This window comes from Triturus cristatus, chromosome 11, assembly GCF_964204655.1.
Source record: "Triturus cristatus chromosome 11, aTriCri1.1, whole genome shotgun sequence".
Classification (NCBI taxonomy): Eukaryota; Metazoa; Chordata; class Amphibia; order Caudata; family Salamandridae; genus Triturus; species Triturus cristatus.
The window spans coordinates 276,059,359-276,084,421 of NC_140594.1; the positions used below are offsets into that span (position 1 = coordinate 276,059,359).

The window sequence follows — 25,063 nt, forward strand, 5'->3', positions numbered from 1 at the left end:
AGGAGTTCTCCTATCCCCAAAACTTTTAGGGAATCCTAAACCAGAAATATCAGTTGCAGAAAGGTTTTTTCTGGACTTTGATTTCCTATTCCTTTTCTCAGCTTTACTGACAGCCTCGGTAAGGCTTCAAAGACTGCAAGTGGTCTAGTGACAAGAGGAGAAGAGCAGATGCTAGATCTAATCTGTCTCCTCACAGATAAAGACCGAAAAGTGTACCCATGTTTGAGAAAGGCAAGATACCACGGTCTCACTCTCCCCACCACAAATAATCTCACATAGGGAAGGAAACATGAGTAGCCAAGGACCCAGACGATGGACAGGGAAAATGCTACTTGATATTGAGCCCTTAAAACTGTTTAGCATCTTTTATAATATATTGTCAGGAAAACAGTAATAAAGACATTTTGTACCTAAAAACAAGAGAGACATTTTGAATATCTTTACGCATATAGGGGTATTTGTGTTCTACCCAGCAGTATAAAGAAACATGCTTTGAAGTTGCCAGTTATTAGACTTTTCTGCAAGAAATATAAATTTATTAAATGTGAATATTCTAAAAGTGCACTGGTGTCTTTTCAAGAATGATGACTGTATGTAGGCTGTGTTTAAATGCTTTTATGAAATCTCATACGGGTTATGGAGACAGGCGGAGATGGGTGAGAGGAATCAGAAATGAGGTGGTTGCCTCAAGTGTCAAGATGAGAGAAGCAGCACCCAAGACAAAGGAAGAGCCGCCCCTTCGGTGACACTTTGAAATGTGCTTAGGAGAAAATGCCTCAAGAATCAAGCATGAGGGATGGTATGAGGGGGGAGCAGAACACTGTTAAAAAAACTTAACTGCAGCATGTACAGTTATATATTACAGCAGCTTAACCAATGAGGAACAAGCTATTGAAAGTGTGGGCAAGCATGGCAGCTCATTGTCAGTGTTTTAGTGGATGAGAAGTGGGGTGAGGAATTGATGGATAATCAGTGAAAATGTTCAAAATACACACACAGCAAAAATAAGAATGATTGGGCAAGTATGCTGAGAAGATACAGAACTTTAAGGTCCACACTTGGCCGAGGCAGGCACGTACACGTGGAAGTTCAATGTATCAAGAACGAGTCATAGTGTAGATGGGAATTTACAAGTTGGATATGGGTAGGGGGGAAGTGAATATAAAAGAATGAAAGCCTGGGAATGCCCAGTGGGTTTGAAGAGAAATAACTCCTTACCTGTCCATCAATCATGTAGGAGATCATCATGATCTGGTCAGACTCAGCATCTGGGAACTTCAAAGGCAGCTTTGTCGTCTCAATATCAAATGCCAAAACAACTGGATCCTGCAAATGATACGATAAAAATCAATGCCATAGTGCAGACAGCAGGTACATCGTGGGTGGGGAGTGAAAGGGCAAGTTGGAGAGAAACAGAGTACGGCAAAGGAAATATTACTATGGAGGCAAGGACGATAAAGAAGGCCAGCTTTTCTAAACTCCCAAAGCAGTAAAGACTCACCGGTCGCTCCACCAAATCATCACGCCTTGTTATTTCTGGTGGGAAGGTGCTTCCACGGTAGCGAATGTTATACCAGTGAGCCTGCAACAGAAAATGGAGAGCCACCCTTGCGTCAATGTAGTACAACCACCTTTCAAACGCAGGAACAATAATCTAACGTATGCTGCAGTGCTTACTCTGTAAAAAAAAAAAAAAAGAAGGGGGTCAGGGCCCTCGGTTGGAGGCCCCTGCAGTTTACACCGCTCATTGCCCCTGCAAGGGCTGCCATGGACAGGACCAACACACCTAACCATCCCACTCTTACAAGTGTGACAACTCAAACTTTTGATATACAATAAAAATGACTAACACCTGCTGCCCAAGCTATTCTTATATAATGTGTATTGAATTATTAAATAACTATTTTTGTGCTCATCACAAAGATAGACAAAGAGCAGCACTATAGGGCAGGCTGTCATAATTCCGGTGTTGACAATAAAGACTTGGTGCAGAGCACCAGAAACCACAGTCTCAAATTAAAGCACTGGTATGCTGTAAACTCTCTCAACAAAGCATTGTTTAAACCACGTAACAGATGCTTCAGAAGCAACACAAGACAGAAATATAGCCACCCAAGAGAACAAATGACAGACAAAGCAAGCAGACCTTGCAGCCACAAAGACTCATCAGAGGCATGCCCGATGTGGCGAGTATGTAATAGAGTACGCTACGAATCACAAGACACCATCTGAGGGAAGTATATAGCAATTAGCCAGTAACGGAGGCTACTTCAGGACTTATGTAACAGACTACTTTCTGAAAGTGTTGTAGATTTGGAAAAAGCCAGTTTAGATCGTGCCGCCTACCAACATGAAGGAAAGACAAGGCCACCTTGGTCTACCAAGTCAATAAGGTTCTAGTCTTGTGTAGAGTTACCAGTGTATAAGTAACAAAGGAATAGTAAATGCTGGAATTTGACATGACAAAGAGCCATACTAATTAATGCAAGTGCCCCAATTGTAAACGGGGGTGCAGTGAGGTAGCCTGAAGGTAGCATTTCTTTTTAATTAGGCCTTCAGGCCTATTTGTGAGAAAAGGAGAATTATCAATTCCTTTTCCTTCCCTAAAAAAGTGCATGCTCCAAACCACCAAGGCATGACTAGTATAATTCTTCTCACTCTCTCCAGAATGCTTGCCCTTTACTCCACGCCTTCTAAGAATACATAGTGTGCTCACCTAACACAAGAGAACTAGGGACTTCCAATAAAGGTAACCCTTACATGCCAGTATAATTTCAAAGCAAACTTCTTGCACAGAAAAGACTGCACAAAAAGGTGCACCATCTCGGAATGAAGAGAGTAAATGCTTTCAAAACATTTGCAGAGCAGCCGGCCTCGAAGGCCATCCAATACATTGGATATTATTCTATATATTTTAAAGCAGAAGCTTGCCAGTATTTTCCTGTGATGCAGAGTATACCCATATATGATGGGTGCCATCTTAGAAGATGTATACACAGAGTCACTAGTGATCAAGAGAACTTGGGTTCTCGAAACACGTTGAGTCTCACTGCCAGTGCAATAAACACCTGGAAAATTCTACATCTGGAAAGCATGAGAGTTCTGGATTTATATATTTTGAGTTTTCCCACACCTGAGCATGCACCCCAATCAATGGGGACAGAGGCACGGATGGTACTCTGTACCTTATGTTGCTGATCGTGCTTCCTCTGTTCAGCCATGCCCGCTTCATACATCAGGAGCTAGAATCGAGAAGCTGTTGTAACAGACCAATCAGTTATTTCTCTCCCGGCTACATGGAGTAGCACCAGTTATGTCGACTGCACCGCCTACATTTCCAATTAGTGACTTAGTGAGCCAGCTCTGCTGAAGACTCGATAGGAGTGGCAAAGATGGCCCAGTGTGACAAAATGATGGACACACACAGATGTGGTAAACCTATCTGACTTGACTCTTTCTCCTATTCAAATTGAGGTACTATCTTTAGGGCTCTCTTTCTCCCCCATAGAAAATTCTGACTCCACTTTTGATTTTTTTAACTGAAACAAAACAAAATGCCATGAACAAAGGGCGGCCAACTTTGTGGTAAAAAAGTGGGAGAAGCCATCTAAGCTTACTATTGGGGGATGTCAACCTGCTGCACACACTGAGTGAGTTGGGTGTGTGGTATAAAACAGCGGAGTCCCAGATAAACGGCCTCCAATCAAAGATGAAGCTCCTAGAGGAGCAAGTGCAAACCCTCACTAAAGACAATGCAACCTTCACAGCAAAAGCAGCTGACCAGGAAGTGAAGTCAAGACGTAATAATATCAGAGTCGTTGGGGTGCCAGAGGGTACGGAGGGACCCAGTATCAATCTTGTCTTGGAGGACTTGCCTCTCAAAACGCTACGTCCCAAGAGGCTCTCCAAATTCTTCACAATAGAACGCACACACAGAGCGCCGGGACCTCGTCCTAGGCCAGGCGCCCCACCACGAACAATTATAGCAAGAGTATTCAACTACAGGGATCGGGATGCGATCCTTCAGGTTGCACGCACCCATGGCGACCTCCACATAGACAATGCAGTTATTAGATTCTTTCCAGACTTCACGCTGCAAGTGCTAAGGCAAAGCTTTGAAGCAGTGAAAAGAGCCCTCTGGGAAAAAGACATAAAATACATGATGCTTTATCCAGCCAGACTAAAGATAATCGGCGAGGGCAAAACATGGCATTTTGACACCCCGGAGACAGCCTGGAGGTGGGTGGAGGGCTGGGGGCCAGTGAATCGAAAGGGACCAAGCAATAAAGAGACCCGTAGACTTGAGGGGACAGGGCTGGACGAGATGAAGACCAGCAAGAGCGTAGCCAGTCGCTGACCTAGAGACCAGCATTGGGAGAGCTTGTGTTTGATATTACAAATTAAGTTGTAACCTCAATGATTTATCCACAAATGTAATAGGTCGGCCTGTCCATAAATGTATAAGAATCTGGACGACTGAGGCTTCTGGGATGGGGAGGGGTGGGATCGGCAAACCTTCCCTGAGAAATGGCAAATAAGGGTGGCCACTAAGATTCTTCCTACAGGAGTTGTAAATGTTAGCTAAAATAAGGAAGACAAGTCTTGGGCTGGTGTGTTCCCCGCCTCTCCAGTATAGAAGTATCAAATTTTAAATTGGGCGACAGGCACTCTGCAAGGTGGTGGGGTGGGCATGTAGTAGCTCACTAAGCAGGGTAGCAGGAAGAAAGTTTGGGGGGTGTTGTTCGAACAAGTTTTTTTGTTTTGACTATTAATGCATCACAGCTGCATGGGGGTTGTGGCTGGGGGGGGGGAATCACCAAAATGGTTTCCAAATTCAGGTTATGGGAGATGGGCCAACATTGCCACACACGAGAAGCAGCCTAACACAAACACTACACTCAGTGGGATGAATCACGCACAAAATAGAAAACTTTATATATGGTCTTGAAACGTGAACTGGCCATTTCCTAATTCCGATGATCTGGAATACCTCATATCAGAAAGTGGGAACGCAAAGGGACAAATCGTGGGCTCGCCCCTGGACAAAATTATCGACAGAGGCTTGGTCCGAGACGCTGGAGACATCCAGACCAGTGGAAGAAACCAATACAACTATAGCCTCTGATAACTACCACCATTGGACCAAATCCGCATTGGATGTCACGATCCCACATTAATGGATCACTGAAAAACCAAAGGAAAAACATACTCCATGGTACTCGCCTAAATTAAGAGAATTAAAACAAAACTAAGAAATTAGAGAGAGCATGGAGAAAAGATTACAATGCAGTAAAAAAACAGGCTTGTAGAGAGGCCATAAAAATGTATCAATCAGAAATAAAGAAAGCCCAAGCATTAGATTACGAAGAAAAAAAAATAATCACAGCTGCAAATTCACCCAGGGAAATATTCCAAATCACAAAGAAATTGACCAAATACTTTTAGATATTTATAATACATTCCCTCAAAGTAGAAGCATTGACAAGATGGAGCAGAATATAGACCTCATGAGCAGTAGTGCTCCCAGCCTGGTAGTTTGGACATGACCACACTATCACAACTCTTTGCCCAGGTTAAATCAGGCTCCCCCTTGATCCGGCACCCCTCCATCAACTCCATAAGGTAGAAGGAACGGTTCTCCCAATTGGCGGTTTTAAATTCTTCGTTAGCGAGTGGACAGGTACCGCTGACATGGAAACACGCCATGATAAAGGTGGTCCTGAAAAAGCCTACCCTCGACCCAGAGGTATAGAGCAATTATCGACCGGTCTCTTTACTTCCGGCAACCAGTTAAATACTGGAAAAATATGTAAATAAACTCCTCTCTGAGCACCTGGAGAACCACTCTCTTCTGCATCCCACCCAGACAGGCTTCCGCCCAAGCCACGGGACAGAAACAGCTTTGTTAGCAGTCGTGGAGGAATCCAGAAAGATTGTTGATCAAGGAGGGACAGTGGCGGTCATCTTATTTGACCTAAGCTCTGCATTTGACACTGTCAATTATAACATTCTGATCATCAGGCTCAGAGTGGTCAGAGTCTCGGGCAAGGCCCTATCTTGGATTACATCTTTCCTGAAGGATAGAACTTTCCAGGTGTTCGAGGGGGAGTGCACTTCAAAATGTTTACAGCTCTCGTGCAAAGTCCCCCAGGTCTTGTCATTGAGTCCCACTCTTTTTAATATAAACCTTAAACCACTGGCCAAATTAGACCTACCTTATGGGATTCAAATTATCACCTACACGGATGATACGCAATTGGTGGTAGCCATAAAGCAACCTATGAAGTCACGGATCACTATTGAAGCATGTATGGAAGCGGTGGCCTTGTGGATGGATCAGTCTGGTCTCAAACTCAATGGAGACAAGAGGGAGCTAATGATTTTAAGTAACCGCCCCGGGGTGGCTCTAGAGGCAGCAGGAATAAGCTGGCCCAAATGCCTTGGTCCTCCACCAACTCCCAAAGAGCAGATAAAAAGTTTAGGAGTATGGCTAGATCAAACGCTTAACTTCAACAGCCAAGCAATTAAGCTAGCCACCACATGTTTTGGAATTACCAGATTGTTAAGGAAAATCCGCCCACTGCTCCCAGTCCAGGCTCAAAGAGCGATAGTACAGGTATTGATACTCTCACGGCTGGACTATGGGAACTCCCTTTACTTCGGCACCACAAAGGCCACTATAAAGAAAATACAGGTGGTACAAAACTGTGCAGCTAGGCTTCTCTCGCCTATGCCCCAAGGTGAGTCAGTGAAGCCTGTGCTAAAAAATCTTCACTGGCTGCCAATTACAGAGCGGCTCAAGTTCAAAGCTTTGTGTATAGCTCATAAAACGCTTTGAGGAACTGGTCCCAGGATAAATTAATATCTGGTGGCTTTTTACCAACCCACGAGAAGCCTCCGGTCTGCAGATCAATTTTTGGCAGTGGTCCCAAAAATTAAGAGAGTACGATCTGGGGGCCGCATGTTCTCCTATAATGCAGCTAAGCTCTGGAACGCCCTCCCGTTTCCATTACGTTTCACCCCACATCATCTTACCTTTCGTAAACAGTTGAAGATTCGGCTGCTTAAAAACTCACCATAATCAGCCTGCCTTCCGACTTTTCTTGTCACTAATAGCGCAGGGATGCCTAAGGGTAGCCAGGCACTCTATAAATAATATTATTATTACTACTATTATTATTATTATTAATATTAGACTGAGCCATAGGATCAAATGCACCCTGGTCTTACAGCATCATCGGCAACAGGCTCCTGATGTTATATTTGCTCCAGGAGACACACCTTTGAGGCACCAGTTATAGAGCCATAGATCGGTTCGGATACACCATGAGGGGGAGGCATACTTCAAGAAATCAATCCCCTACACAGTACAACGCACTTGGAATGACTCGCAGGGGATATTTGTGGCAGTGACTTGCACATGGTAGGGCGAAACTCTGAACCTGTGCTCCCTCTATATCCCGCCTAGACTTCAGGCAGGAACATTGTCAGACCTGGGCGTTAAGCTTTCGGCCTTGCCATCTGGCACACTGATACTGGGGGGTGATGTAAATGGCATAATGGATCCTGGAGCTAGAGAAATGGGTAGGGGAGGATAGATCAAGGGCATTGTCTCATCAGTTGCGGCTAAAACAAGATGCGCTCCTTGGCGGAGAACAGGGCGAGGACGTATGCCCTGGCGACAACATCGGATATGCGATGTGGGAGATAAGGCTGGCAAACTGCTGAACTGGCTGGAGGGCCGAGACAGGGAGAAAGCATGGGTTCTAGAAATTAGAGACAATAATGGTGTAACCTATAAAGCAAACTTGGAAATAGCGGAGACTTTTGCCTCCTACTAAGAGACTCTGTACACCCTCCCCCCACAGACCCAGAAACAGCACCGAGCTCTTACGGTCTCTAGACCTACAGACAGGGACCCGGGAAGACCAGGAGGAACAGGACTCTGACCTGACGGAGGAAGAAGTGGTGGTGCAACAGGAGTGGCAAAACCGATGTTGCCCATGTTTTTAAAAGCCAGAGAGTAAGGAAAACTGCCAAGAGATCAGAGACTTGCCACAATCGTTACCATCCACAAGACAGGGAAACCCTCCTCCCAGTGTAGCTCATAACGCCCGATATCTCTCCTGAACGTGGAACCTAAAGTGCTTGCAACAATCCTAGCAACAAGGCTTAGGGAAGCAGTCACAAAAATAATTCATCCGGACCAATCAGGGTTTATACCACATCGTAGCACCCGATTGAATCTCAGACGTCTATACAGAGTCCTAAGCCAAACCGAGCCACCGTTTTTTAGACCGAGCTGTGATGATGGCGCTAGACGCAACAATGGGGTTTGACAGTATTCAATGGAAATACATCTTTACTGTACTACCAAGGATAGGCTTTGGACTGAATTTCTGCAAATGGGTTCAGGTACTATACCAGGAACCATTAGCCCAGGTACGAGTAAACGGAACCACATCCCGAATATGACAGCTGGGCAGGGGGACGCACCAAGCTGGCCTCTCTCCCCACTAATATTTGCACTAGCATGGGAGAAGATATCAGCGTGGGCTCAAGGAGACCAATTGATCAGGGGGATCCCTATGCCCCGGGGATGTGAAGAGCGTATATCTCTCTACGCAGTTGACATCTCCTATACGTCATCCATCCATATCGCTCAGTGAGCAGACTGCTGCAAATCTTTGGGGCGTTTGGAAGTCATTCAGGATACAGGATAAACTGGTCCAAATCACTGGTTTTTCCGCTAAGGGGGGGGGGGGGGGGATTCCCCGGCTCCAGTCACACTACAAGACCCCGATTGTGGAGGACAGATGCCGATATCTGGGTAGCCACATTACTAGGGATCCACAAAGATTCCTCAGATTAAACCTCTACCCACAGTTAGAGAGACTGCACAATGATGTGACTCACTGCCGTACGCTGCCGGTTCGCCCAGTTAGGGAAGAGCTGCACTTTATAAAATTATAACCCTCCCACGCCTTACCTATGTGTGGCAGAACACACCGTTCAGCGTGCCCATGGAATTATTTAGTAAGATAGAACTGGAGGTGTGGACAATTATTAAAAATGTTAGTTAAAAGTTGGGCTCACAGTCCAGATTACATTTATAAAGGTTCATAGGTACCCCATAGGGGCCAGAAGCTTTAGCTGAAGAGCTCTGGCTAATGGCTAAGTAAACCTAACTCTTGTTTATATTTCTTTATTGACATGAGGCGCATATTTGACAATGATAAGTACAGTCATGGAATCAAGCAGGTCAAACAGAAAAAAAAGAATCTTTACAGGGTGTTAATCGGATGTTGAACATCATTGACTGACATTTTTACAGTATGCAGTAGTTCGGACCGTTACAATATCAATAATGTAAACAAAAGTTAAAACATAACTCAGAATAACACAAACAGTACATAGACTATGCAAATATATTTGTGTGACTACCCAAGATAAACAGTGCAGTATGTCTGGTGCAATGAAAAGGGAGGGAAAAGCAGGACGGGGACAGCCAACGGACATGTTACTCCATTCTAGGCAAGAGGAGACTGGCGTATGGGAGGAGACGGCAGAATGACTCAAGCATGGATTCCGGCACCAGGCCAGCACAGACACAGTCAGGGAGAGTGCCAGGAGACTTGGTCTCCACTATTTCCATATATTTCATGTCAAATAGGGGGATGGGGTTATGCCCCCTGTCCCCGCTTTGCGCAGTACTTCCTGTTCCAAAACAATGTTGGGACACAGATCGGTCAGCCACAACGTAATGGGAGGAGCAGTAGCGGATTTACAACACATGACTATTCTGTGCTTAGCTACAACCAATGCTAGATCAATAAATTTGACGGATTTACGCACTGCAGAGTGGAAGGTGATCCCCAATAAGTAATGAAGGCCATTTTTAAGAAGAGGAGAGTCCAAGGCCTCCGAAAGAATTATGGTTTTCTCGTCCCAGTAGGGAACAAACCAGGTGCAAGTCCATATCATATGAATAAAGTCAGCTGTAGAGTTCCAGCAGCGGGGGCAGGAGTCTGAGATACCTGGGTACATGCGTGCCAGTCTCACCGGGGTAAGATAAGTATGCTGGAGATAGTCAAATTGCGTATATTTGAGTCGTGCGTTCGTAGGAACTCACTTCAGGACCCCAACGCATTGTGACCTTTGCTCATCTGTGAGTGCAATAGTCAAAGCCTCGTTCCAGTAGACACGGAGAATCTTCAGCGGCATACCTCGATCTGCTCGCAGAGAACCATACAAGTGGGTGATTGCATGGCAGTCACCCCCGTGTGTTAGCACCACCTGAAAAAGTTTGGAGGTTTCCGACTCATCATGCGTCCTATGCTAGACCAAGTGTAAGTTTCTAGTAAGCGAGGCATAACAAAAGAAGGATCCTGGTGGTATTCAGTAATGGTCTACTAAACTCTTAAAAATGCAAAGAATTTTATTGTTAAATAAGTCACCCCAAGTCATGAGGCTGCGGTCTGTCCATGTGGTTGCATCTGGTCTGGAACCCAGGGCGGCAAAGCCCTGCATTGTCGAGAGAGATCCTTCAGGGGTATACGGAGGGCGAGGGTCCACTGCAGTTGTGCAGCTACATAATATTCATCATCAGGGGCACCCAGGCGGTCCTCCTCCAAAGGGGAACACAGCTTGTGAAGCACTACTCACCTCGTCCCGGTGCCCAAATTAGTGTGGTCAAGAGTGTTTGTAACTCCCTAAAAAACTTTTAAGGGAGGATAACAGGAAGAGCGGAGGAGTAATGTAACAACCTTGGGAGAAGGAGCATCTTAGAAATAGCTATACGCTCCATAGGTGAGTGCGGCAATGTGGTCCAAAAATGGAGGGAATTTCTTGTACCAGTAAGGGCTCTACCTGGGTTGCCATCCACCAGGTCCCTGTCTGAGTGACACGCATCCTCAGGTATTTAAACGTATCACAGACCCAAGGGAGTGTGGTATTCAGAAGCACTTGTCGCTGTTATGGAGAATGGGGCGTCAGCGGGAACAGCTGAGACTTATCCCAGTGTATCCGTAATCCAGAGGCAGCGCCAAACCGCCACAATAGCAGCTCTCGACAAGGTTCCTGAGCAACTGCAGTAGCGGAAGCTGGTGAAATGGTATAGAGAAGCTGGATTGCTTTTAGTAGTGAAGGTGGAATGATCCAATACCTGGGTTCAGATAAAGGCTGGCAGAAAAGGTGTAATTTCCAGAAAAATTCCAACACCTAATGGCTTTAAGCAAGCCTGTGTTTTTGCCCCTACCTTAGTTAACATTTTTATCTCTGATGCATACGAGACCGTTAAATGTTAGCTGCTAATGCTCCAAGATTAGGCTAAAGGTGCCAATTCTGCAATATGCAGATGATACGGTATTATAAAGCAAAACTCAGAAAGTCTTGAAAAGACGTTTACAGTTTGCCAGATTAACTCCATGGAAATCAATTTAGACAAAACTATGATATTCAGCAAAAAAAATATTATTAAAAGGGGGCCTGGTATTTACAAAATGAAAAGCTACAAACGGTCCATAGATACAAATAACTTCGGTTCATATTCAATTCTCTTGCAACTTTTAAGAAACACACACTTGAACTGGCTAGGGGCGAAGCATGTGCCCATCGCAGTCCCCTGTTTTTGATGTAATAATTCACCTGCGAACAAAAAAATGTTTTTGAGACAAAATGCAATTAGTTTCATTAGCAGCTCATTGTGTTCGCAGTATCTTAAATTTCTTTTCTTCAGGAAAAACTGTGTCACTTCCAGTCCCTTCTGATGTTCGATACTGGTGTAAAGGCTGGTTATGTCTAATGTTACCAGTAGCATATCAGGTTCCCACTCTATATTAGCAATGATACGTAAAAAATCCTTAGTATCTTTGACATATGAGCTTAAATCTGTAACTAACGGTTTCAAAAAGCAATCAATGTAGATGGGCGCATTTTCCAGTAGACTTACTACATCATCCAAAATGCCTTTTGTTCTCCATTTGTTCAACAGTCCATAATATATATATCACTTTGAAACATCAATGAAAACAGAAAACATTACGGAAGAAAGGCCAGGTTTGAAACTAATAAGCATGAACAGAGGATTATGGGCACTGTGGTCCTGATATATGGATAAAATATGCATATCAGAAACGGTGAAATGAATGAAAGAGGGAAAGTACTAAACTTTGGTGAACTATGCCCAACAAACATTAAAGGATATACTCACTGTCGAAATGCATCAATTTGGCAAGGAACTTAAAATTACTGTGACTGCTACTTTAAAAACAGTGCAGTTTGTAGGAAACCTGGTCCCTTTTTGCTATTTGATATTAATTCAAAAATGGTTGAACCTGTATAAAAGCGCTTTTTACGGAAGCACGTCTGGTGGGCCGGATTACACAGCACTGAAGTGGAGTGTGAGTGAGTGTGTGGGCGCGAGTGAGCGAGTGTGAGCGAGCAAGTGAGATGTATATAAATGTATAAAATCAAGGCCTCTTCAGGCCGAAACGAGTCATGGCAGTGGTGTAAGGGCAAAATAAAAGGAACCACGGAGTTCGCCTTTCGTTTTTACTACGAAGAACAGAAGTGCTAAACAAACGAATACCTGGAAGAGATGTGTATGTGTATATATATACACATAGATATTCATTATATTCATTGCAGGGCGGCCTCAGCTGATGGGGACGAAGCTTCCCATTAGTAAAAGCACAAAAGAAAGGTGCTGAAGCCAATTCACGGGACACCGCATTGTTTATTCTTCAAGTGAAGAGTGGCAGAGATTAAAAAGTCTTCCATTTTCCTGACGCGTTTCAGCAGTTACGCCTTAATCATAGCATTGAGATATACATAGTGCTCAGACACAGGTGCTTGACCACGTGACCCTGAAAGAAAACCTACAAGTTCCAGGACACATCAGTGAAGTTCTCAATTACACTCTGCGCTCTGATGAGTATTAATATTTTCTATAGTGGTTTATATATTTATTCTTAAATGCTTGCCCCTCAGGTTTTCCAAAAACCAGAATTTGAACCAAACAATATTTTTGAATCCTGCCAGACGGAGTAACTGATATACATAAGGCCCGCCTCCTCCAATACCCAATAGTCATGATCCCCGATCCGGACCCGCCTCTAGGCTTAATGAAATAAGTCTGGAGCTTCTAATAATCAAAACTAACATCCAAAAACTCAGACATCACCTCGGAGCTGGCCCGTGGCCTATCTTCTAACAGAACCTCGCAGGAGATCCTGCAAATGGACAACCAATACCCCAAAATACAGACTTCCTCTGTTACGCAATCGACAGACCATGGGCAGAAAACGCCCATTCAGAATTGGAGTAATTCTACCTACCCTAACGCCCCATCTAGACCAATTAGATCCAAGAATCACCTATCTGATCTGGACATTCTCTCCCTCCTCAGTGACTACAACTCCTCTCTACCGGTCAAACAAGTCTTTACTGGAATCACCCGAACTGCCACTCTACTCCCTCAGAGAGCTACTAATCACAAGCAAGTCATAGCAGAGGCTATACAATGCATTCCATCTAACCCATACAGAGCGCGCAGACACAATGCTAATGCCTTAAACACTGCTAACCTTATGCAAATCCCCATTACTCAGTCTTCTACCACTAACCTCAAACCACACCTGAAATGCATGCTGCTCAACTGTAGATCAGCAGTGAAACATGCTACAGACCTTGCTGATCTCATCCTAGTTCAGGAATTAGACCTCCTAATCCTCACTGAAACTTGGCTTAATGACTCCTCAGGTCCTATCCTTGACATCTTCATCCCTCCTAGCTACAACATTATTAGACACAACAGAGTTAAAAGAATGGGAGGGGGCATAGCCTGTATTTACCACAACAGTCTTTCAGCTAGTCAGTCCCCCTCTGCTTCTCTCTCATCCTGTGAATATATGTGCATAGGCATCATCAGCAAACATAGACCCCTATGCAACCTACTCATTTTTTACCATCCTCCTGGTGATGACCTCCCTCTGATTGAACAAGCTATGGAAACCATCGTGTCCAACCTGGACCTACTCAGCCCCCAGATCTTCCTTGACTTCAATCTTCAGTGGAATGACCCGAATGATCTGGCGGTGATCAGTCTCAAAACCTTCCTGGCTGACCTCAACCTGACGCAATTCTGTGACAGTCCAACACACAACTTAGGCTTGATCCTCGATCTAATCATCTCCAATCCCAACTTCATTCAGCTTGAATCTATTGTCCCTTGTGACTGGTCGGATCATCACTATATCACCTTCAGAATCCTAGAAAGGTGGAACTACAAAAGAAGCCAACCTTTAAAAGAAAAACTCAGGAAAAGAATCGCTGCCCAACACAAACGTAAATGAGCTAATTTTCCGCTGCAATCTGTCCCTCCCGCCGCCTGCTTCCATGTCCGACGTTCACGAACTCACTGAGCACTACAACAACTCTATACTGACTACCCTGAATGCAATTGCCCCTCTTCAACTAAAAAAAATAAGTCCAACAAAGACTCCAAACCATGGTTCAATGACAGTCTCAACGCTGATAGATGCAATCTGAGACTAGCAGAACACTCCTGGAGATCCTCTCCATCTATTGACCTCCTTAAGATTCTAAGACTAAGAAGGAGTAGTTACAACAAGCACATCAGATCAGCGACCTTCTTAAATCCCAACTGGACAATGCTAAAAATCGACCCAAAAGACTGATCGAACTGATTAAGTTAAAAGCTAATAACAAGCCTATCCAATCTCCTCTCATCTCTTGCCCTCAGCCTCACTGCAATGACTTTGCAGATTTCTTCCTAGAAAAGTCGAACAAGATTGAATCGGATCGAAGGTCAGCCCTGATTGATGTATCATTCGCTCCTGACTCCTCCTTACCCGAGCTGCCTCTCATTGTTCCCTGTCGCTCCCCTAAAAATAATGCCTCTTGGAGTCAATTCATACCCCTCAACGACACATCCATCTTCAACATTCTTGCTACCTTGAAACCTTCAAACACTTCAATGATCCCCCTTCCCCCAATCTCTTTAAAGTCATGATAAGATCACTAGTCCCGCTCTGGTCCAAGATTATAAATGCTTTTCTCCTTCAAGGTGAAATCCCGGACTGCCTAAAGACGGGGTGTTCTGCCTATTCTTAAAAAACAGACAGCTGACCCTGAAGATCTGAATAATGTTCGCCCAATCACAAACATCCCTACTCTGGCAAAACTCCTTGAGAAATGTGTTCATGAACAATTGTGTAACCACATTGAGGAATTCCAACTCCTTGATCAGTTCCAATCTGGCTTGCGGCATGGCCACAGCACCGAAACCGCCATCATTCACAAAGTTGACGACGGCCTCACAATGTTTGACCAGAACGAATCTGGACTACTAATCCTACTCGACCTCTCATCCTCTTTTGACACTGTCAAAACATGACAATCTACTGAGCCTGGAAAGTAGGATTGGGCTGTCAGTCATTGTGCTAAAATGGTTTGCCTCCTTTCTCAATAACAGAAGGCAGAGAGTCAAATACAATCAAACTCTATCCAAGTCCAGTCCCTGTACTCTGGGGGTGCGACAAGGGTCCTCTCTCTCCCCCACGCTTTTCAATGTATTAATTGAACCTCTTACTGTAATCCTCAAAGCATCTAACATCCAATATCACATGTACGCACGCGGATAACAATTGTACAGGAAAATCTCTTTTCCTGAAGATATTAAGATACTCAATGGAACCCTGCTCAAAACCCAAAAGTGGTTAACCTCCAACCACCTCAAACTTAATGCCCTCAAAATGGAATTCTTACTTACATCACCATCCGAGCAAACCCCCATTGGGGAGAAATATGTGAAAAACCTCTCCGCTCTCAACTGCACACATCATTGATTCTACGAAATTGCTAGGAATAGTGCTGGATAAAAACTTAAACATGCAGGATCACATCAGCACTTCTATCAAAGGAGCAAATTTGCAACGAAGCATCCTCAGTAAATGTAAACCCTTCCTTTCCCATGATGACTTAAAATCTGCGGTGCAATCGTTAGTCATCTCACGGTTGGACTACGGTAGTGCCAAACTCTGTGGGCTACCGAGATACAGATTAGCCCCCCCCCCCCTCTGAGCAGCTCTGAACGCGGCAGCTAGGTTTTTCACTGGCTCCAAGAAATCCAACCATATTTCTGCTGACCTGAAATTATTATTATTATTATAATTATTACCGAGTTTTATATAGCGCCTGGTTACCAATCGGCATCCCAGCGCTTGCCAGCACATGCCGCTACCACAAAGAAGAGGGGATTACACGGCGAACAAAAAAGTTTTTAAAAGTTTGCGGAACCGAAGGAGACTGGCTTCCGAGCGCAGCTGTAGGGGCAATGAGTTCCACAAAGAGGCCACGTTTATTGAAAATCTTCTGCCACCGGTTCTTGCCTTTTTCACTCTGCCAACCTGGAGGAGATGCTGATGATCAGAGCGGAGAGAGCGAGGGGCCTTGTAGGGCTGGACCAATTCCTCCAGAATCGGTGGACCTACCCCATGCAGAACTTTATGGGCGATACAGAGTGACTTAAATTTTACCCTGTCCCTCACCGGGAGCCAATGCAATGCCCGCAACGCCGGGCGGGCAGACTGACGTCTGGGGAGACCCGTCAGGAGCCTGGCAGCCGCGTTCTGCACTTGCTGAAGTTTGTTCAGAGTAGCCTTGGGAGCACCCAGGAAGAGCGCATTACTGAAATCCAGTCGCGCGATGATAAGTCCCTGGATGAGAAGCCTACGAGTGGCTACCGGGAGCAAAGGCAGAATCTTCTGGGCTGAGCGGAGCAGGCCGAAGCACACGCCAGCAGTTTTTTTGGCATGGGTTTTAAACGACAGGTCCTGCTCCAGCCATACCCCCAGGCTCTTGATCTCCTGCTTGGGGGGGGGTACCGGTCCAAGACAGTCAGGCCAGCTGCTGGGGGACAGAGATGGAGAAGAGTTCCCGAGCAGCATCAGTTCCGTCTTGGAACCATTTAACTTTAGGGCTGAGCTGCACATCCACGTGTAGATCTTACCAAGGCACGTGTGCAGCCGGTCGGGATGGTGCGCCGACTGGGAGAGGCCGACCACCAGCTGAGTATCATCAGCGTAGCTGATGATTTTAATACCCAGCGGCAGTACCACACTCTCCAGGGGGGCCATGTAGACGTTAAATAAGGTGGGGCTCAATGAAGAGCCCTGTGGCACACCACACTGGAGAGGTGATGGAGATGATTTTTCCTGGCCTTCCCAGACCTCAAATGAGCGACCTTCCAAAAAGGAGGCGAACCACTTGAGGGCCAAACCCGTAATCCCTACCCCCGAAAGCCGTTGGAGAAGCACCTGATGGTCCACGGTGTCAAAAGCAGCGCTGAGATCCAGGAGGATCACTGCCACTGAGCCTCCCGAATCCAGCATGCTCCTAGCATTCTCCACAACGGCCAGCAGGGCGGTGTCAGTCCCCTGGCCGGGGCGAAAACCCGTTTGGGAGTCGCCCAGAAGGGAGTTGGTTTCCAAGAAGTCCGAAAGGCGGCGGTTCACCAGCTTCTCAGCCACCTTACTGATACCCGGTAACAAGGAGATAGGCCGAAAGTTGGCGAGGTCGGCGGGATCAAGGTTAGGTTTTTTCAAAAGGGCCTTGACCACCGCCCCTTTCCAACTAGGGGGAACTACCCCCTGAACGAGAGACAAATTTATCAGGTCCGTCACAGGGCCACCTATTACAGATGACACCAGTTTAAGATATTTAATAGGTACTGGGTCTTTCGGAGAGCCACTCTTCATAGACCCCAAAGCCATCAAGACTTCCTCCTCAGTGACCGGACCCAGAGAGGCCAGCTCCGCCGATTGCAACCTAAGTTGGGAGGTAGAATTAGAATTATCCCCCGAGGATGTGACCTCGTCTAGCCGGGGAAGGGAGGCCAGTATACTGTCAATTTTACTTTTAAAAAACGAGGCCAGTTCTGTACATTTTTTACGAGGGTCCTCGTGGATAACCTGAGGGTCGGGGGCATTAAGTAGCTCCTTAATAACCCTGAATGACTCTTTAGACGAGTTAGCCGCCGAGCCTATGCGCTCTTCAGAGAATCTTGATTTTGCCACCCGAATAGCGGCTTTATAGCTGCTCAGGGCCACACGATATTCTGTACGACTTGCTTCACTCCAGTCTCTCCTCCAGGACCGCTCTAGCCTCTTGCATCCCTTCCTCAGGGTTCTGAGTTCTGGCGAATACCAGGGTGCAGAGCCCATTCGCTTCCCCTTCGTAAGTTGTTTCTTTCTGGGTAAGAGAGTATCCAAAGATTCCACGAGCCAGGTGTGAAAAATAGCATCGGCAGCTATTGGATTAGCTCCCAAAGGGGGCTGCGTGGCCTCTAAGTGGGCCACCCAGGTGTCGACTGGGAGCCTCGACCAAGCTCTCTCCAGAGTGTACACCCGTGAGGCCACTGCAGTTGGGCTATTGAATTGCCATGACGCGGACACCAAAAAGTGGTCTGTCCAAGGCAAGGCGAGAGCCGGAGATGAAATGAGGTGATCCAGATTGGAAAGTATGGGATCAAGCAAGTGGCCCTTCTCATGTGTCATGCCCGAGTTGGCCAAGTTAATTCCAAAGGATTTAAAATCATCGAGCAAATCATCGAGAAATCTCTCAACTAGCTTCCGTTTGAGGTTTACAAATTGGGCACGTGGTATTGGGTATAGGTATTTAGGCGCCACTGAACTGAAAAGATTCACACATTCAATCTCCTGTGACCTACTTATTATGACGGTGCTGTAAGGTGCGGAGAACCACAAACTCCACAAAAAAAGCATCTGCTAGCATATATTCATCTTGTTCCCCAGCACACGTAAATTACAGGTATTTAAGGTATTCATGTTTGCTAAAACAAATCACAAAAAACAACGTAACAATGAATCGTAAGTCCAGTCTTCTCTCTTTTTCTTTTTATTCAAAAGGCCTTCATAATAGCTCCCAACAGCCAACACGTGTTTCGTCGCGTAAGGAGTGTAGTCCCACGACTTTCTCAAGGCTGTACAAGTGAAAAACACATACAAAAAGGCCAATGTATGGAAACAAGTTTTAAAATTAAATAAATTTCCATCGTATTGAGTTTAACACCAAGGTAAAGACTGTGTATTATGATAGACAGGTGGACTGAACTCTTTCATAGAGTATATAAAAACACTTCTTTTGCAATAAATCATGATATTGTGAGTGATTGATAATAACAATGCTGATACTGTGCATTTGAGGCTATAACCCAAATATAGATGGAGAGAACAAAAGGTATGGCCCATATGGACCAAAATCTTAACCGTTAGTATTCAGCATACCAGTGAACGTTCTAAAGAGTGTGCCACACCTACGTGCCCCTTAGGTCTTAACATGCAATCCGTGACATGTACCTGTTTATTATTAGTGCCTAGCGTTCAGCTATTGATTAAAGAATCCATAAATGACACCCAAAAAACACCCTTTCAAGTAATGAAAATTACCTAAATTTTCTGTATTAGCAAACTCCTGGAAATAAAGGAAAATGCGGAAAGAGGTAAAAACAAAAGCGCGTGTCAGATTAAATTGAGGAATCTGGTTATATCATTAACCGTAATCATAGTTCAAAAGAAACACCCGTTACCTACTTAATCTGTGGTGATAATTCCGGACCACAACGGGTTTCAGTTGACGGTGTCAATGCGAAAATCTTAATTCTTGTTTTCCAAAACCACGCCAATCTCAAGTATGCTGTAAAAATTATATATATGCCTCTATAAATATCCATAATGTGTACCAGACCGACCAAAATGAAATGAGTAATCACTGAATAATGTACGTAAAATGTAAAGGGCTGATACTATCTTATCACTGTAATCGCGTTAGAACCATATTAACATGAGCGGAGCAGAGTGCTACTTAAAATTAACGTTGGTGGCTAGAGAACCAATCACACGTCTATGTCAATCCACAAAATTTTAACCAGATCCTAGAGTCTTAGTTAATATCACTACACTTTTAGCCCCACTAACGTTATGTTAGCCGTCGTTCTCACTTCCTTACCTATGGATATATCCGTTAAAGTCTGGACACCGCCATATGAACGTGAGGCACGCAACCGAGTACAGCAGCACGAATCATGTCCAAAACCCCGGCTGTCCGTTTAAGGCAAGGATTCAATTAAAAAATTGCTTGTATGACTCATAAAGCACTGCATTTCAACACCCCTTTGTAGCTGGCAAATAAACTCGAACTGTCAGGTGGTGCCCGTTCCTCAAGGAGCTCCAGCACCCTGCTTCTCAAGCCGAAGAAATATAAAAAAAATGAAAACCTACAATCGTACTTTCTTAGGTATTGCCCCGAGAATCTGGAACTCCCTTCCTCCGGAAACTAGACTGATTCCTTCTACACTCGCCTACAAAAGGAAGGTAAAAACTTTACTGATGAACACCGCGCTAAGCTAGAAACTCTTGCCCTTCAGTCTCCTATCATGTAATGCTGAATATGTAACGCTGATTATGGCCTACTTGGCAATTGTATTACCCCATTGCCTACCTCTTTTAGGTCTTTTTGTTGTCTTTTTTACCGGCTGTTATGGTCTTTATCTTTGCCTTATATCATTACATTGCTTGTTATTGCATTATAGAATTGCTTTTAGAGTTTCGTAACGCTTATGTAAAGCGCTCCGATACCAACTAGGGTCATGTTCGCGCTACAGAAAACTTTAAAAATAAAATAAATAAATAAACCATAGTACAGGTTAAAAACAGGGGTATACCTTTCTGTCAGTTTCTCGATAATGAATAAATAAGAATAAAGTGTGGCCTATGACTAAACCTGCTCATAAGCTATTTTTGCTATTAAAATGAGATGCTACAACAGCAAGCATGTCAGGCCAAGATTAACATTTGGGAGCACAAGCAACAGGTCAAGCACAGCCATTAACTTGTCAACTATTGCTTGTCAATACATGTGAGAAATTGTACTATCGCGACCAGCTACAACACATTACAACAAACGCAAGGCCTAAAACAATTAAACGATGTGGGTATAATGAGGGGAGATCAAACATGTTCCTAGACAGAGAGAGCACGGAAGCTGTGGTGAAAGCAATAAACAATGACTCAACTACCACAAAATAACACATTCAACAACCATAGGATGTTACAACACGCCTGCTGGCAATGCCCTTAGCTTTCAATATACATACACAACAGGCACAGCTGCATGTTTTCTGGGCCAGATCCCAAGCTCCTTCGCTCAATGAGACGATGCCTCGCTTCTTTAGCATTCCCGTTTACCTTTACATTCTTGATTATTCTTTCTACTAAAGCACCAATATAACGCTTGTACCATACCGTATTACATTATTTGGCCCCACTACAGCATTCACTCAAAGACCTAAGGCATTTTTAAACATGCATACTTAAACGCGCTCTCAAACTCCTTCAAATGCACTTAACAAACTTTTGTAATTCATCCGCACGTTACTGAGGATAATTAGTTATGTAGATGCTAGAATCACCTGCATGGCTCAGGCCTTTTTTTTTTTTTTTAACTGTTTAATCACTATGTACGGGTACGACTATAGCGCCAAATATAGACTCCATTTTAAGTAAAAAGTTGCATGTGAAATTCCAGTGTTAACAGTCATTGCTGGCCGCCAATGCATATCCCATTAACGCACGCACCACAGTCACTGCATAGATTTTCATAATACTGTTGCCTTGATTGCAGCTTGCACAAGTCACTGCATAACTATCAGTAATATTTCTGCTCTGTTCACAACTTGCCCATTGTTTGGGGGGGGATTCATTTTGAGTAACGCTAAATATCTTTTTCCCCCATCAGCTACACAACTATGCTGTCCCATTGATGCGATTCATCACCATCTATAACCTTACAAGTCCAACCTACGATGGACCATTCCCTGAAGGATTTTCTTTCATTTATTTTGGTAGGTCCACCAGTCATTTTATAATACTGCACCCTTCCGCATAACAAACACACCAATCTAAGACCGACCCATTTCTACTTGGGTAGGCTGTCCCTTGCATCACACTGTCCTGAGGAAGACCCGCTGTGCCCATCACTTAATCATGCATCTCATTAGGTAGAAATGTCGAGGCGCCTGGGATAATCCTGACCCTACTCTCTCCGCCCCACGTGAAATGGAAATTTAAAATCCCAAGCTGCGCGGAGCTTTATGTATCAAGGGATGTATGTCCTTTGAATGAACAGTTTCAAGAATTCATATATCACTGTATATATCTTGTTCACCTTTAGCACTTTTTTCGCACCCTTTTATTCACTAGATCACTTGCGCCGTTGGAACTAATTGCATGTCCAGGTACTGTGACAGTCTTCTAATGTCATTTCGACACTACAAAATGTTAATGAATATATGGATCTTTTCTTAAATACAGACTTTGATTTAATCTCGGTGTGTTATTTGAGTCATTTTGTTGTTTTCTATTTTCTTCCCTTTTTTCAGTTATTACTGAAAAGTTCTGAGCACTATTGATTATTTTATTGGTTATTATTCAGTAAACCAGTAATCCATTCTGTACCCGACAGAACCAACATTTCCCACATTAATTTCCTTCGCTCAATGAGGCAGTCTTCACTACTAGGGATATTCTTTGTTGGCGTCACCATCCTACTCCATTCATGGGTTCAACAAATCTCATCTGTGCTAGTCTATAGCAACTCCCTCGGCCAGACTACTTCCTTGGAGTTTGTGAACAAGTAGCTCCTTTCCAAGGATACAGAATGTATTGGTTTACTGCCCGCTTCTTACTCACCACATGAATCTTCAGGTCGATAGACAAGCGTACATGGTAGGGAACATCATACTCTCGCATGTCCAAAATGTTATCTAGCTGGTCAGCAATCTTCTTGGAGGTTCCCTCCTCCTCCCCAATGGCCATGCTGGTGCCAGCCAGAGCACTGAAAGGGGAGAAAAAAATAATTTCAGCAGGTCTATAATTAGGCGTACATTTTCAGGTTGTAAAGGGCCTGCATGTTTCGCTACATCAACTTCACACAATCACCTCGGGACTCCAGGAATCAAACGTCAGTTACATCACACTAGGCCTAAAAATAAATAAATCTGCCTCCACCTTCCCCTCCCCCTCTCGATCTCGTTAAAAGACCCCTTTCAAAATGCAAGATTACCTAGTATAACCCTAAAGCAAATTAGTCAAAAGAGAATGAGGGTTCTGTGGGGCTACCGGCCAAGCAGGCTCAGTCTGTGGAGTCCAGTGCCCCAACAATGTCAGACATGATGGCGGCAATCACAGGCTTGAAAGAGGCGATGTTGGTGAAAATCGGTACTGTGGCCATTGAGGTGGGCCTCCTTCGCACAGACTTCTGTAGCATATCGGAGAGGGTGGCAGAGGGACATGTTGCAGAACTCCAGCAGGAAGTGGTGGCACTAAAGAAGGCGATGGGTTCATTCAATTCGATCTCCACCCGCATGGAGGAATGGATTGAGGATGTGAAGGGCCGCTCCAGAAAAAAATCTCAGATTTGTGGGCTTCCCAGAGGGAGCAGAGGGACAACCTGCAGAGCTATTCCTGGAGGACTGACTGACCACTGCTGTGAAGCCACGGAAACTCTCCAAGTTCTTCACAATAGAACATGCCCACTCTTTGTTGGCACCCATGCCTTGGCCAGGAGCACCTCCTTGTGCCATTAATGCCAAGCTTTTCAATTATAGGGACCACGATGCACTATTGCAACATATTCGGGTGCATCGTGATCCACAATACGAGGGGAGGAACATTATGGTCTTCCCGGACTACTAATGCAAGGTCAAGACCTCCGCAAGGACTTCACACCGACCAGAAGACATTTGGATCTTTGGTACAGCTTAATGTTCACTGCAAAACTCAGGGTACAACATAATGAAAAGGAGCCAAATGACTGGCTTGACCACTTGGGGGATCAAAGTGGAAGACCCTCTAAGCTGCACAATGGAAGGCAATGCTAGCAGCTGCAGGACCACGTGTTTGCACCGGAACTCCAAAGCTCAGAGGCAAGGACTGGGGTCCGACAAACGGGGACGATTGTGGTTTGCCTGGATGGAACATTTGAAGACTCCAACTGTGTGCCGGATACCCATGAATCGTTCCGGCTCCACAGGGGTGACTGAAACTACCCAAGTGATAGCCCTGACTTGGGACAATGAGAGCTGAGAAAGGGACTCTGCTGCACTGGTGACAGGAACACTGCCATGGACTATGAGATTGTTCCTTGTATCGGGGGTTACCACTAGGACCTGCAACGCATGCGGACTCACACAGCTGGGGAATCCTGGAATCTTCATATTCAAGATTGTTTGGGGTCTTCCATACAGCAATGTATACTCATGGATACAGTCATTGGGCACACTGTTGATGATGGGGAGAGATACTGTTTCAAACCCTTTGTTGTTCTATGGGGGCGGGGGCATGCTTTTTCTGTGATGTTATTTAACGGACTGCGATTGCAACCTTTTGAAATTAGATGGCGGAAAGCGATCGAGGGCTACGGTCCCACTGGGACATCTTGAGTACCATTGGCCATGCTGCACCAGCATGATGCTGGGCTCTCAGCAATATGCAAACACAACAGTTGATGGACAGAATGCAGAACAATGTCATACATTCACCCCAGTACAGAGATCTGGGCCTAAATCCATCGTTTTTTTGCTCACCATGCCATTCCAGTTTGAACCCAGCCATATGCAAATCAGTCTTGACCCTGTGCCTTATGGGAACAGTCCAGCCCGAACTGCCAAGCCAGGTCCTCCCTGGACTGGAAACAAGCATCCTAGGACCGGTTTCGGGGTTTCACCCCTCTTCAGCCAGGATAGCTTGATTCCAGTGGCATGGAGAGCACGGGACTCACGTCTGAGCATACCCGTCCCACTCGGGGTGACAAATGCAAACACAACAGTTGATGGACAGAATGCAGACCAATGTCATACATTCAAGGCATGGCTTGGCAGTTCGGGCTGGACTGTTCCCATGAGGCACAGGGTCAGACTGATTTGCATATGGCCATGTCTGAACTGGGGTGGCAGAGTGGGCTA

At 45.0% G+C, this 25,063-nt stretch overlaps 1 protein-coding gene across 1 annotated transcript in view; it reads right to left on the reverse strand.

The window, feature by feature from the left end:
• Nucleotides 1-25,063, reverse strand: part of POLE (DNA polymerase epsilon, catalytic subunit) — a 241,781-nt gene that overhangs the window by 183,216 nt on the left and 33,502 nt on the right. The window contains exons 7-9 of the mRNA XM_085636412.1: nt 22,791-22,935; nt 1,502-1,582; nt 1,219-1,326 (exon numbers count right to left, since the gene is read on the reverse strand). Coding sequence (XP_085492538.1) covers nt 1,219-1,326; nt 1,502-1,582; nt 22,791-22,935 — 334 coding nt within the window. The remainder of the gene's footprint in view (nt 1-1,218; nt 1,327-1,501; nt 1,583-22,790; nt 22,936-25,063) is intronic.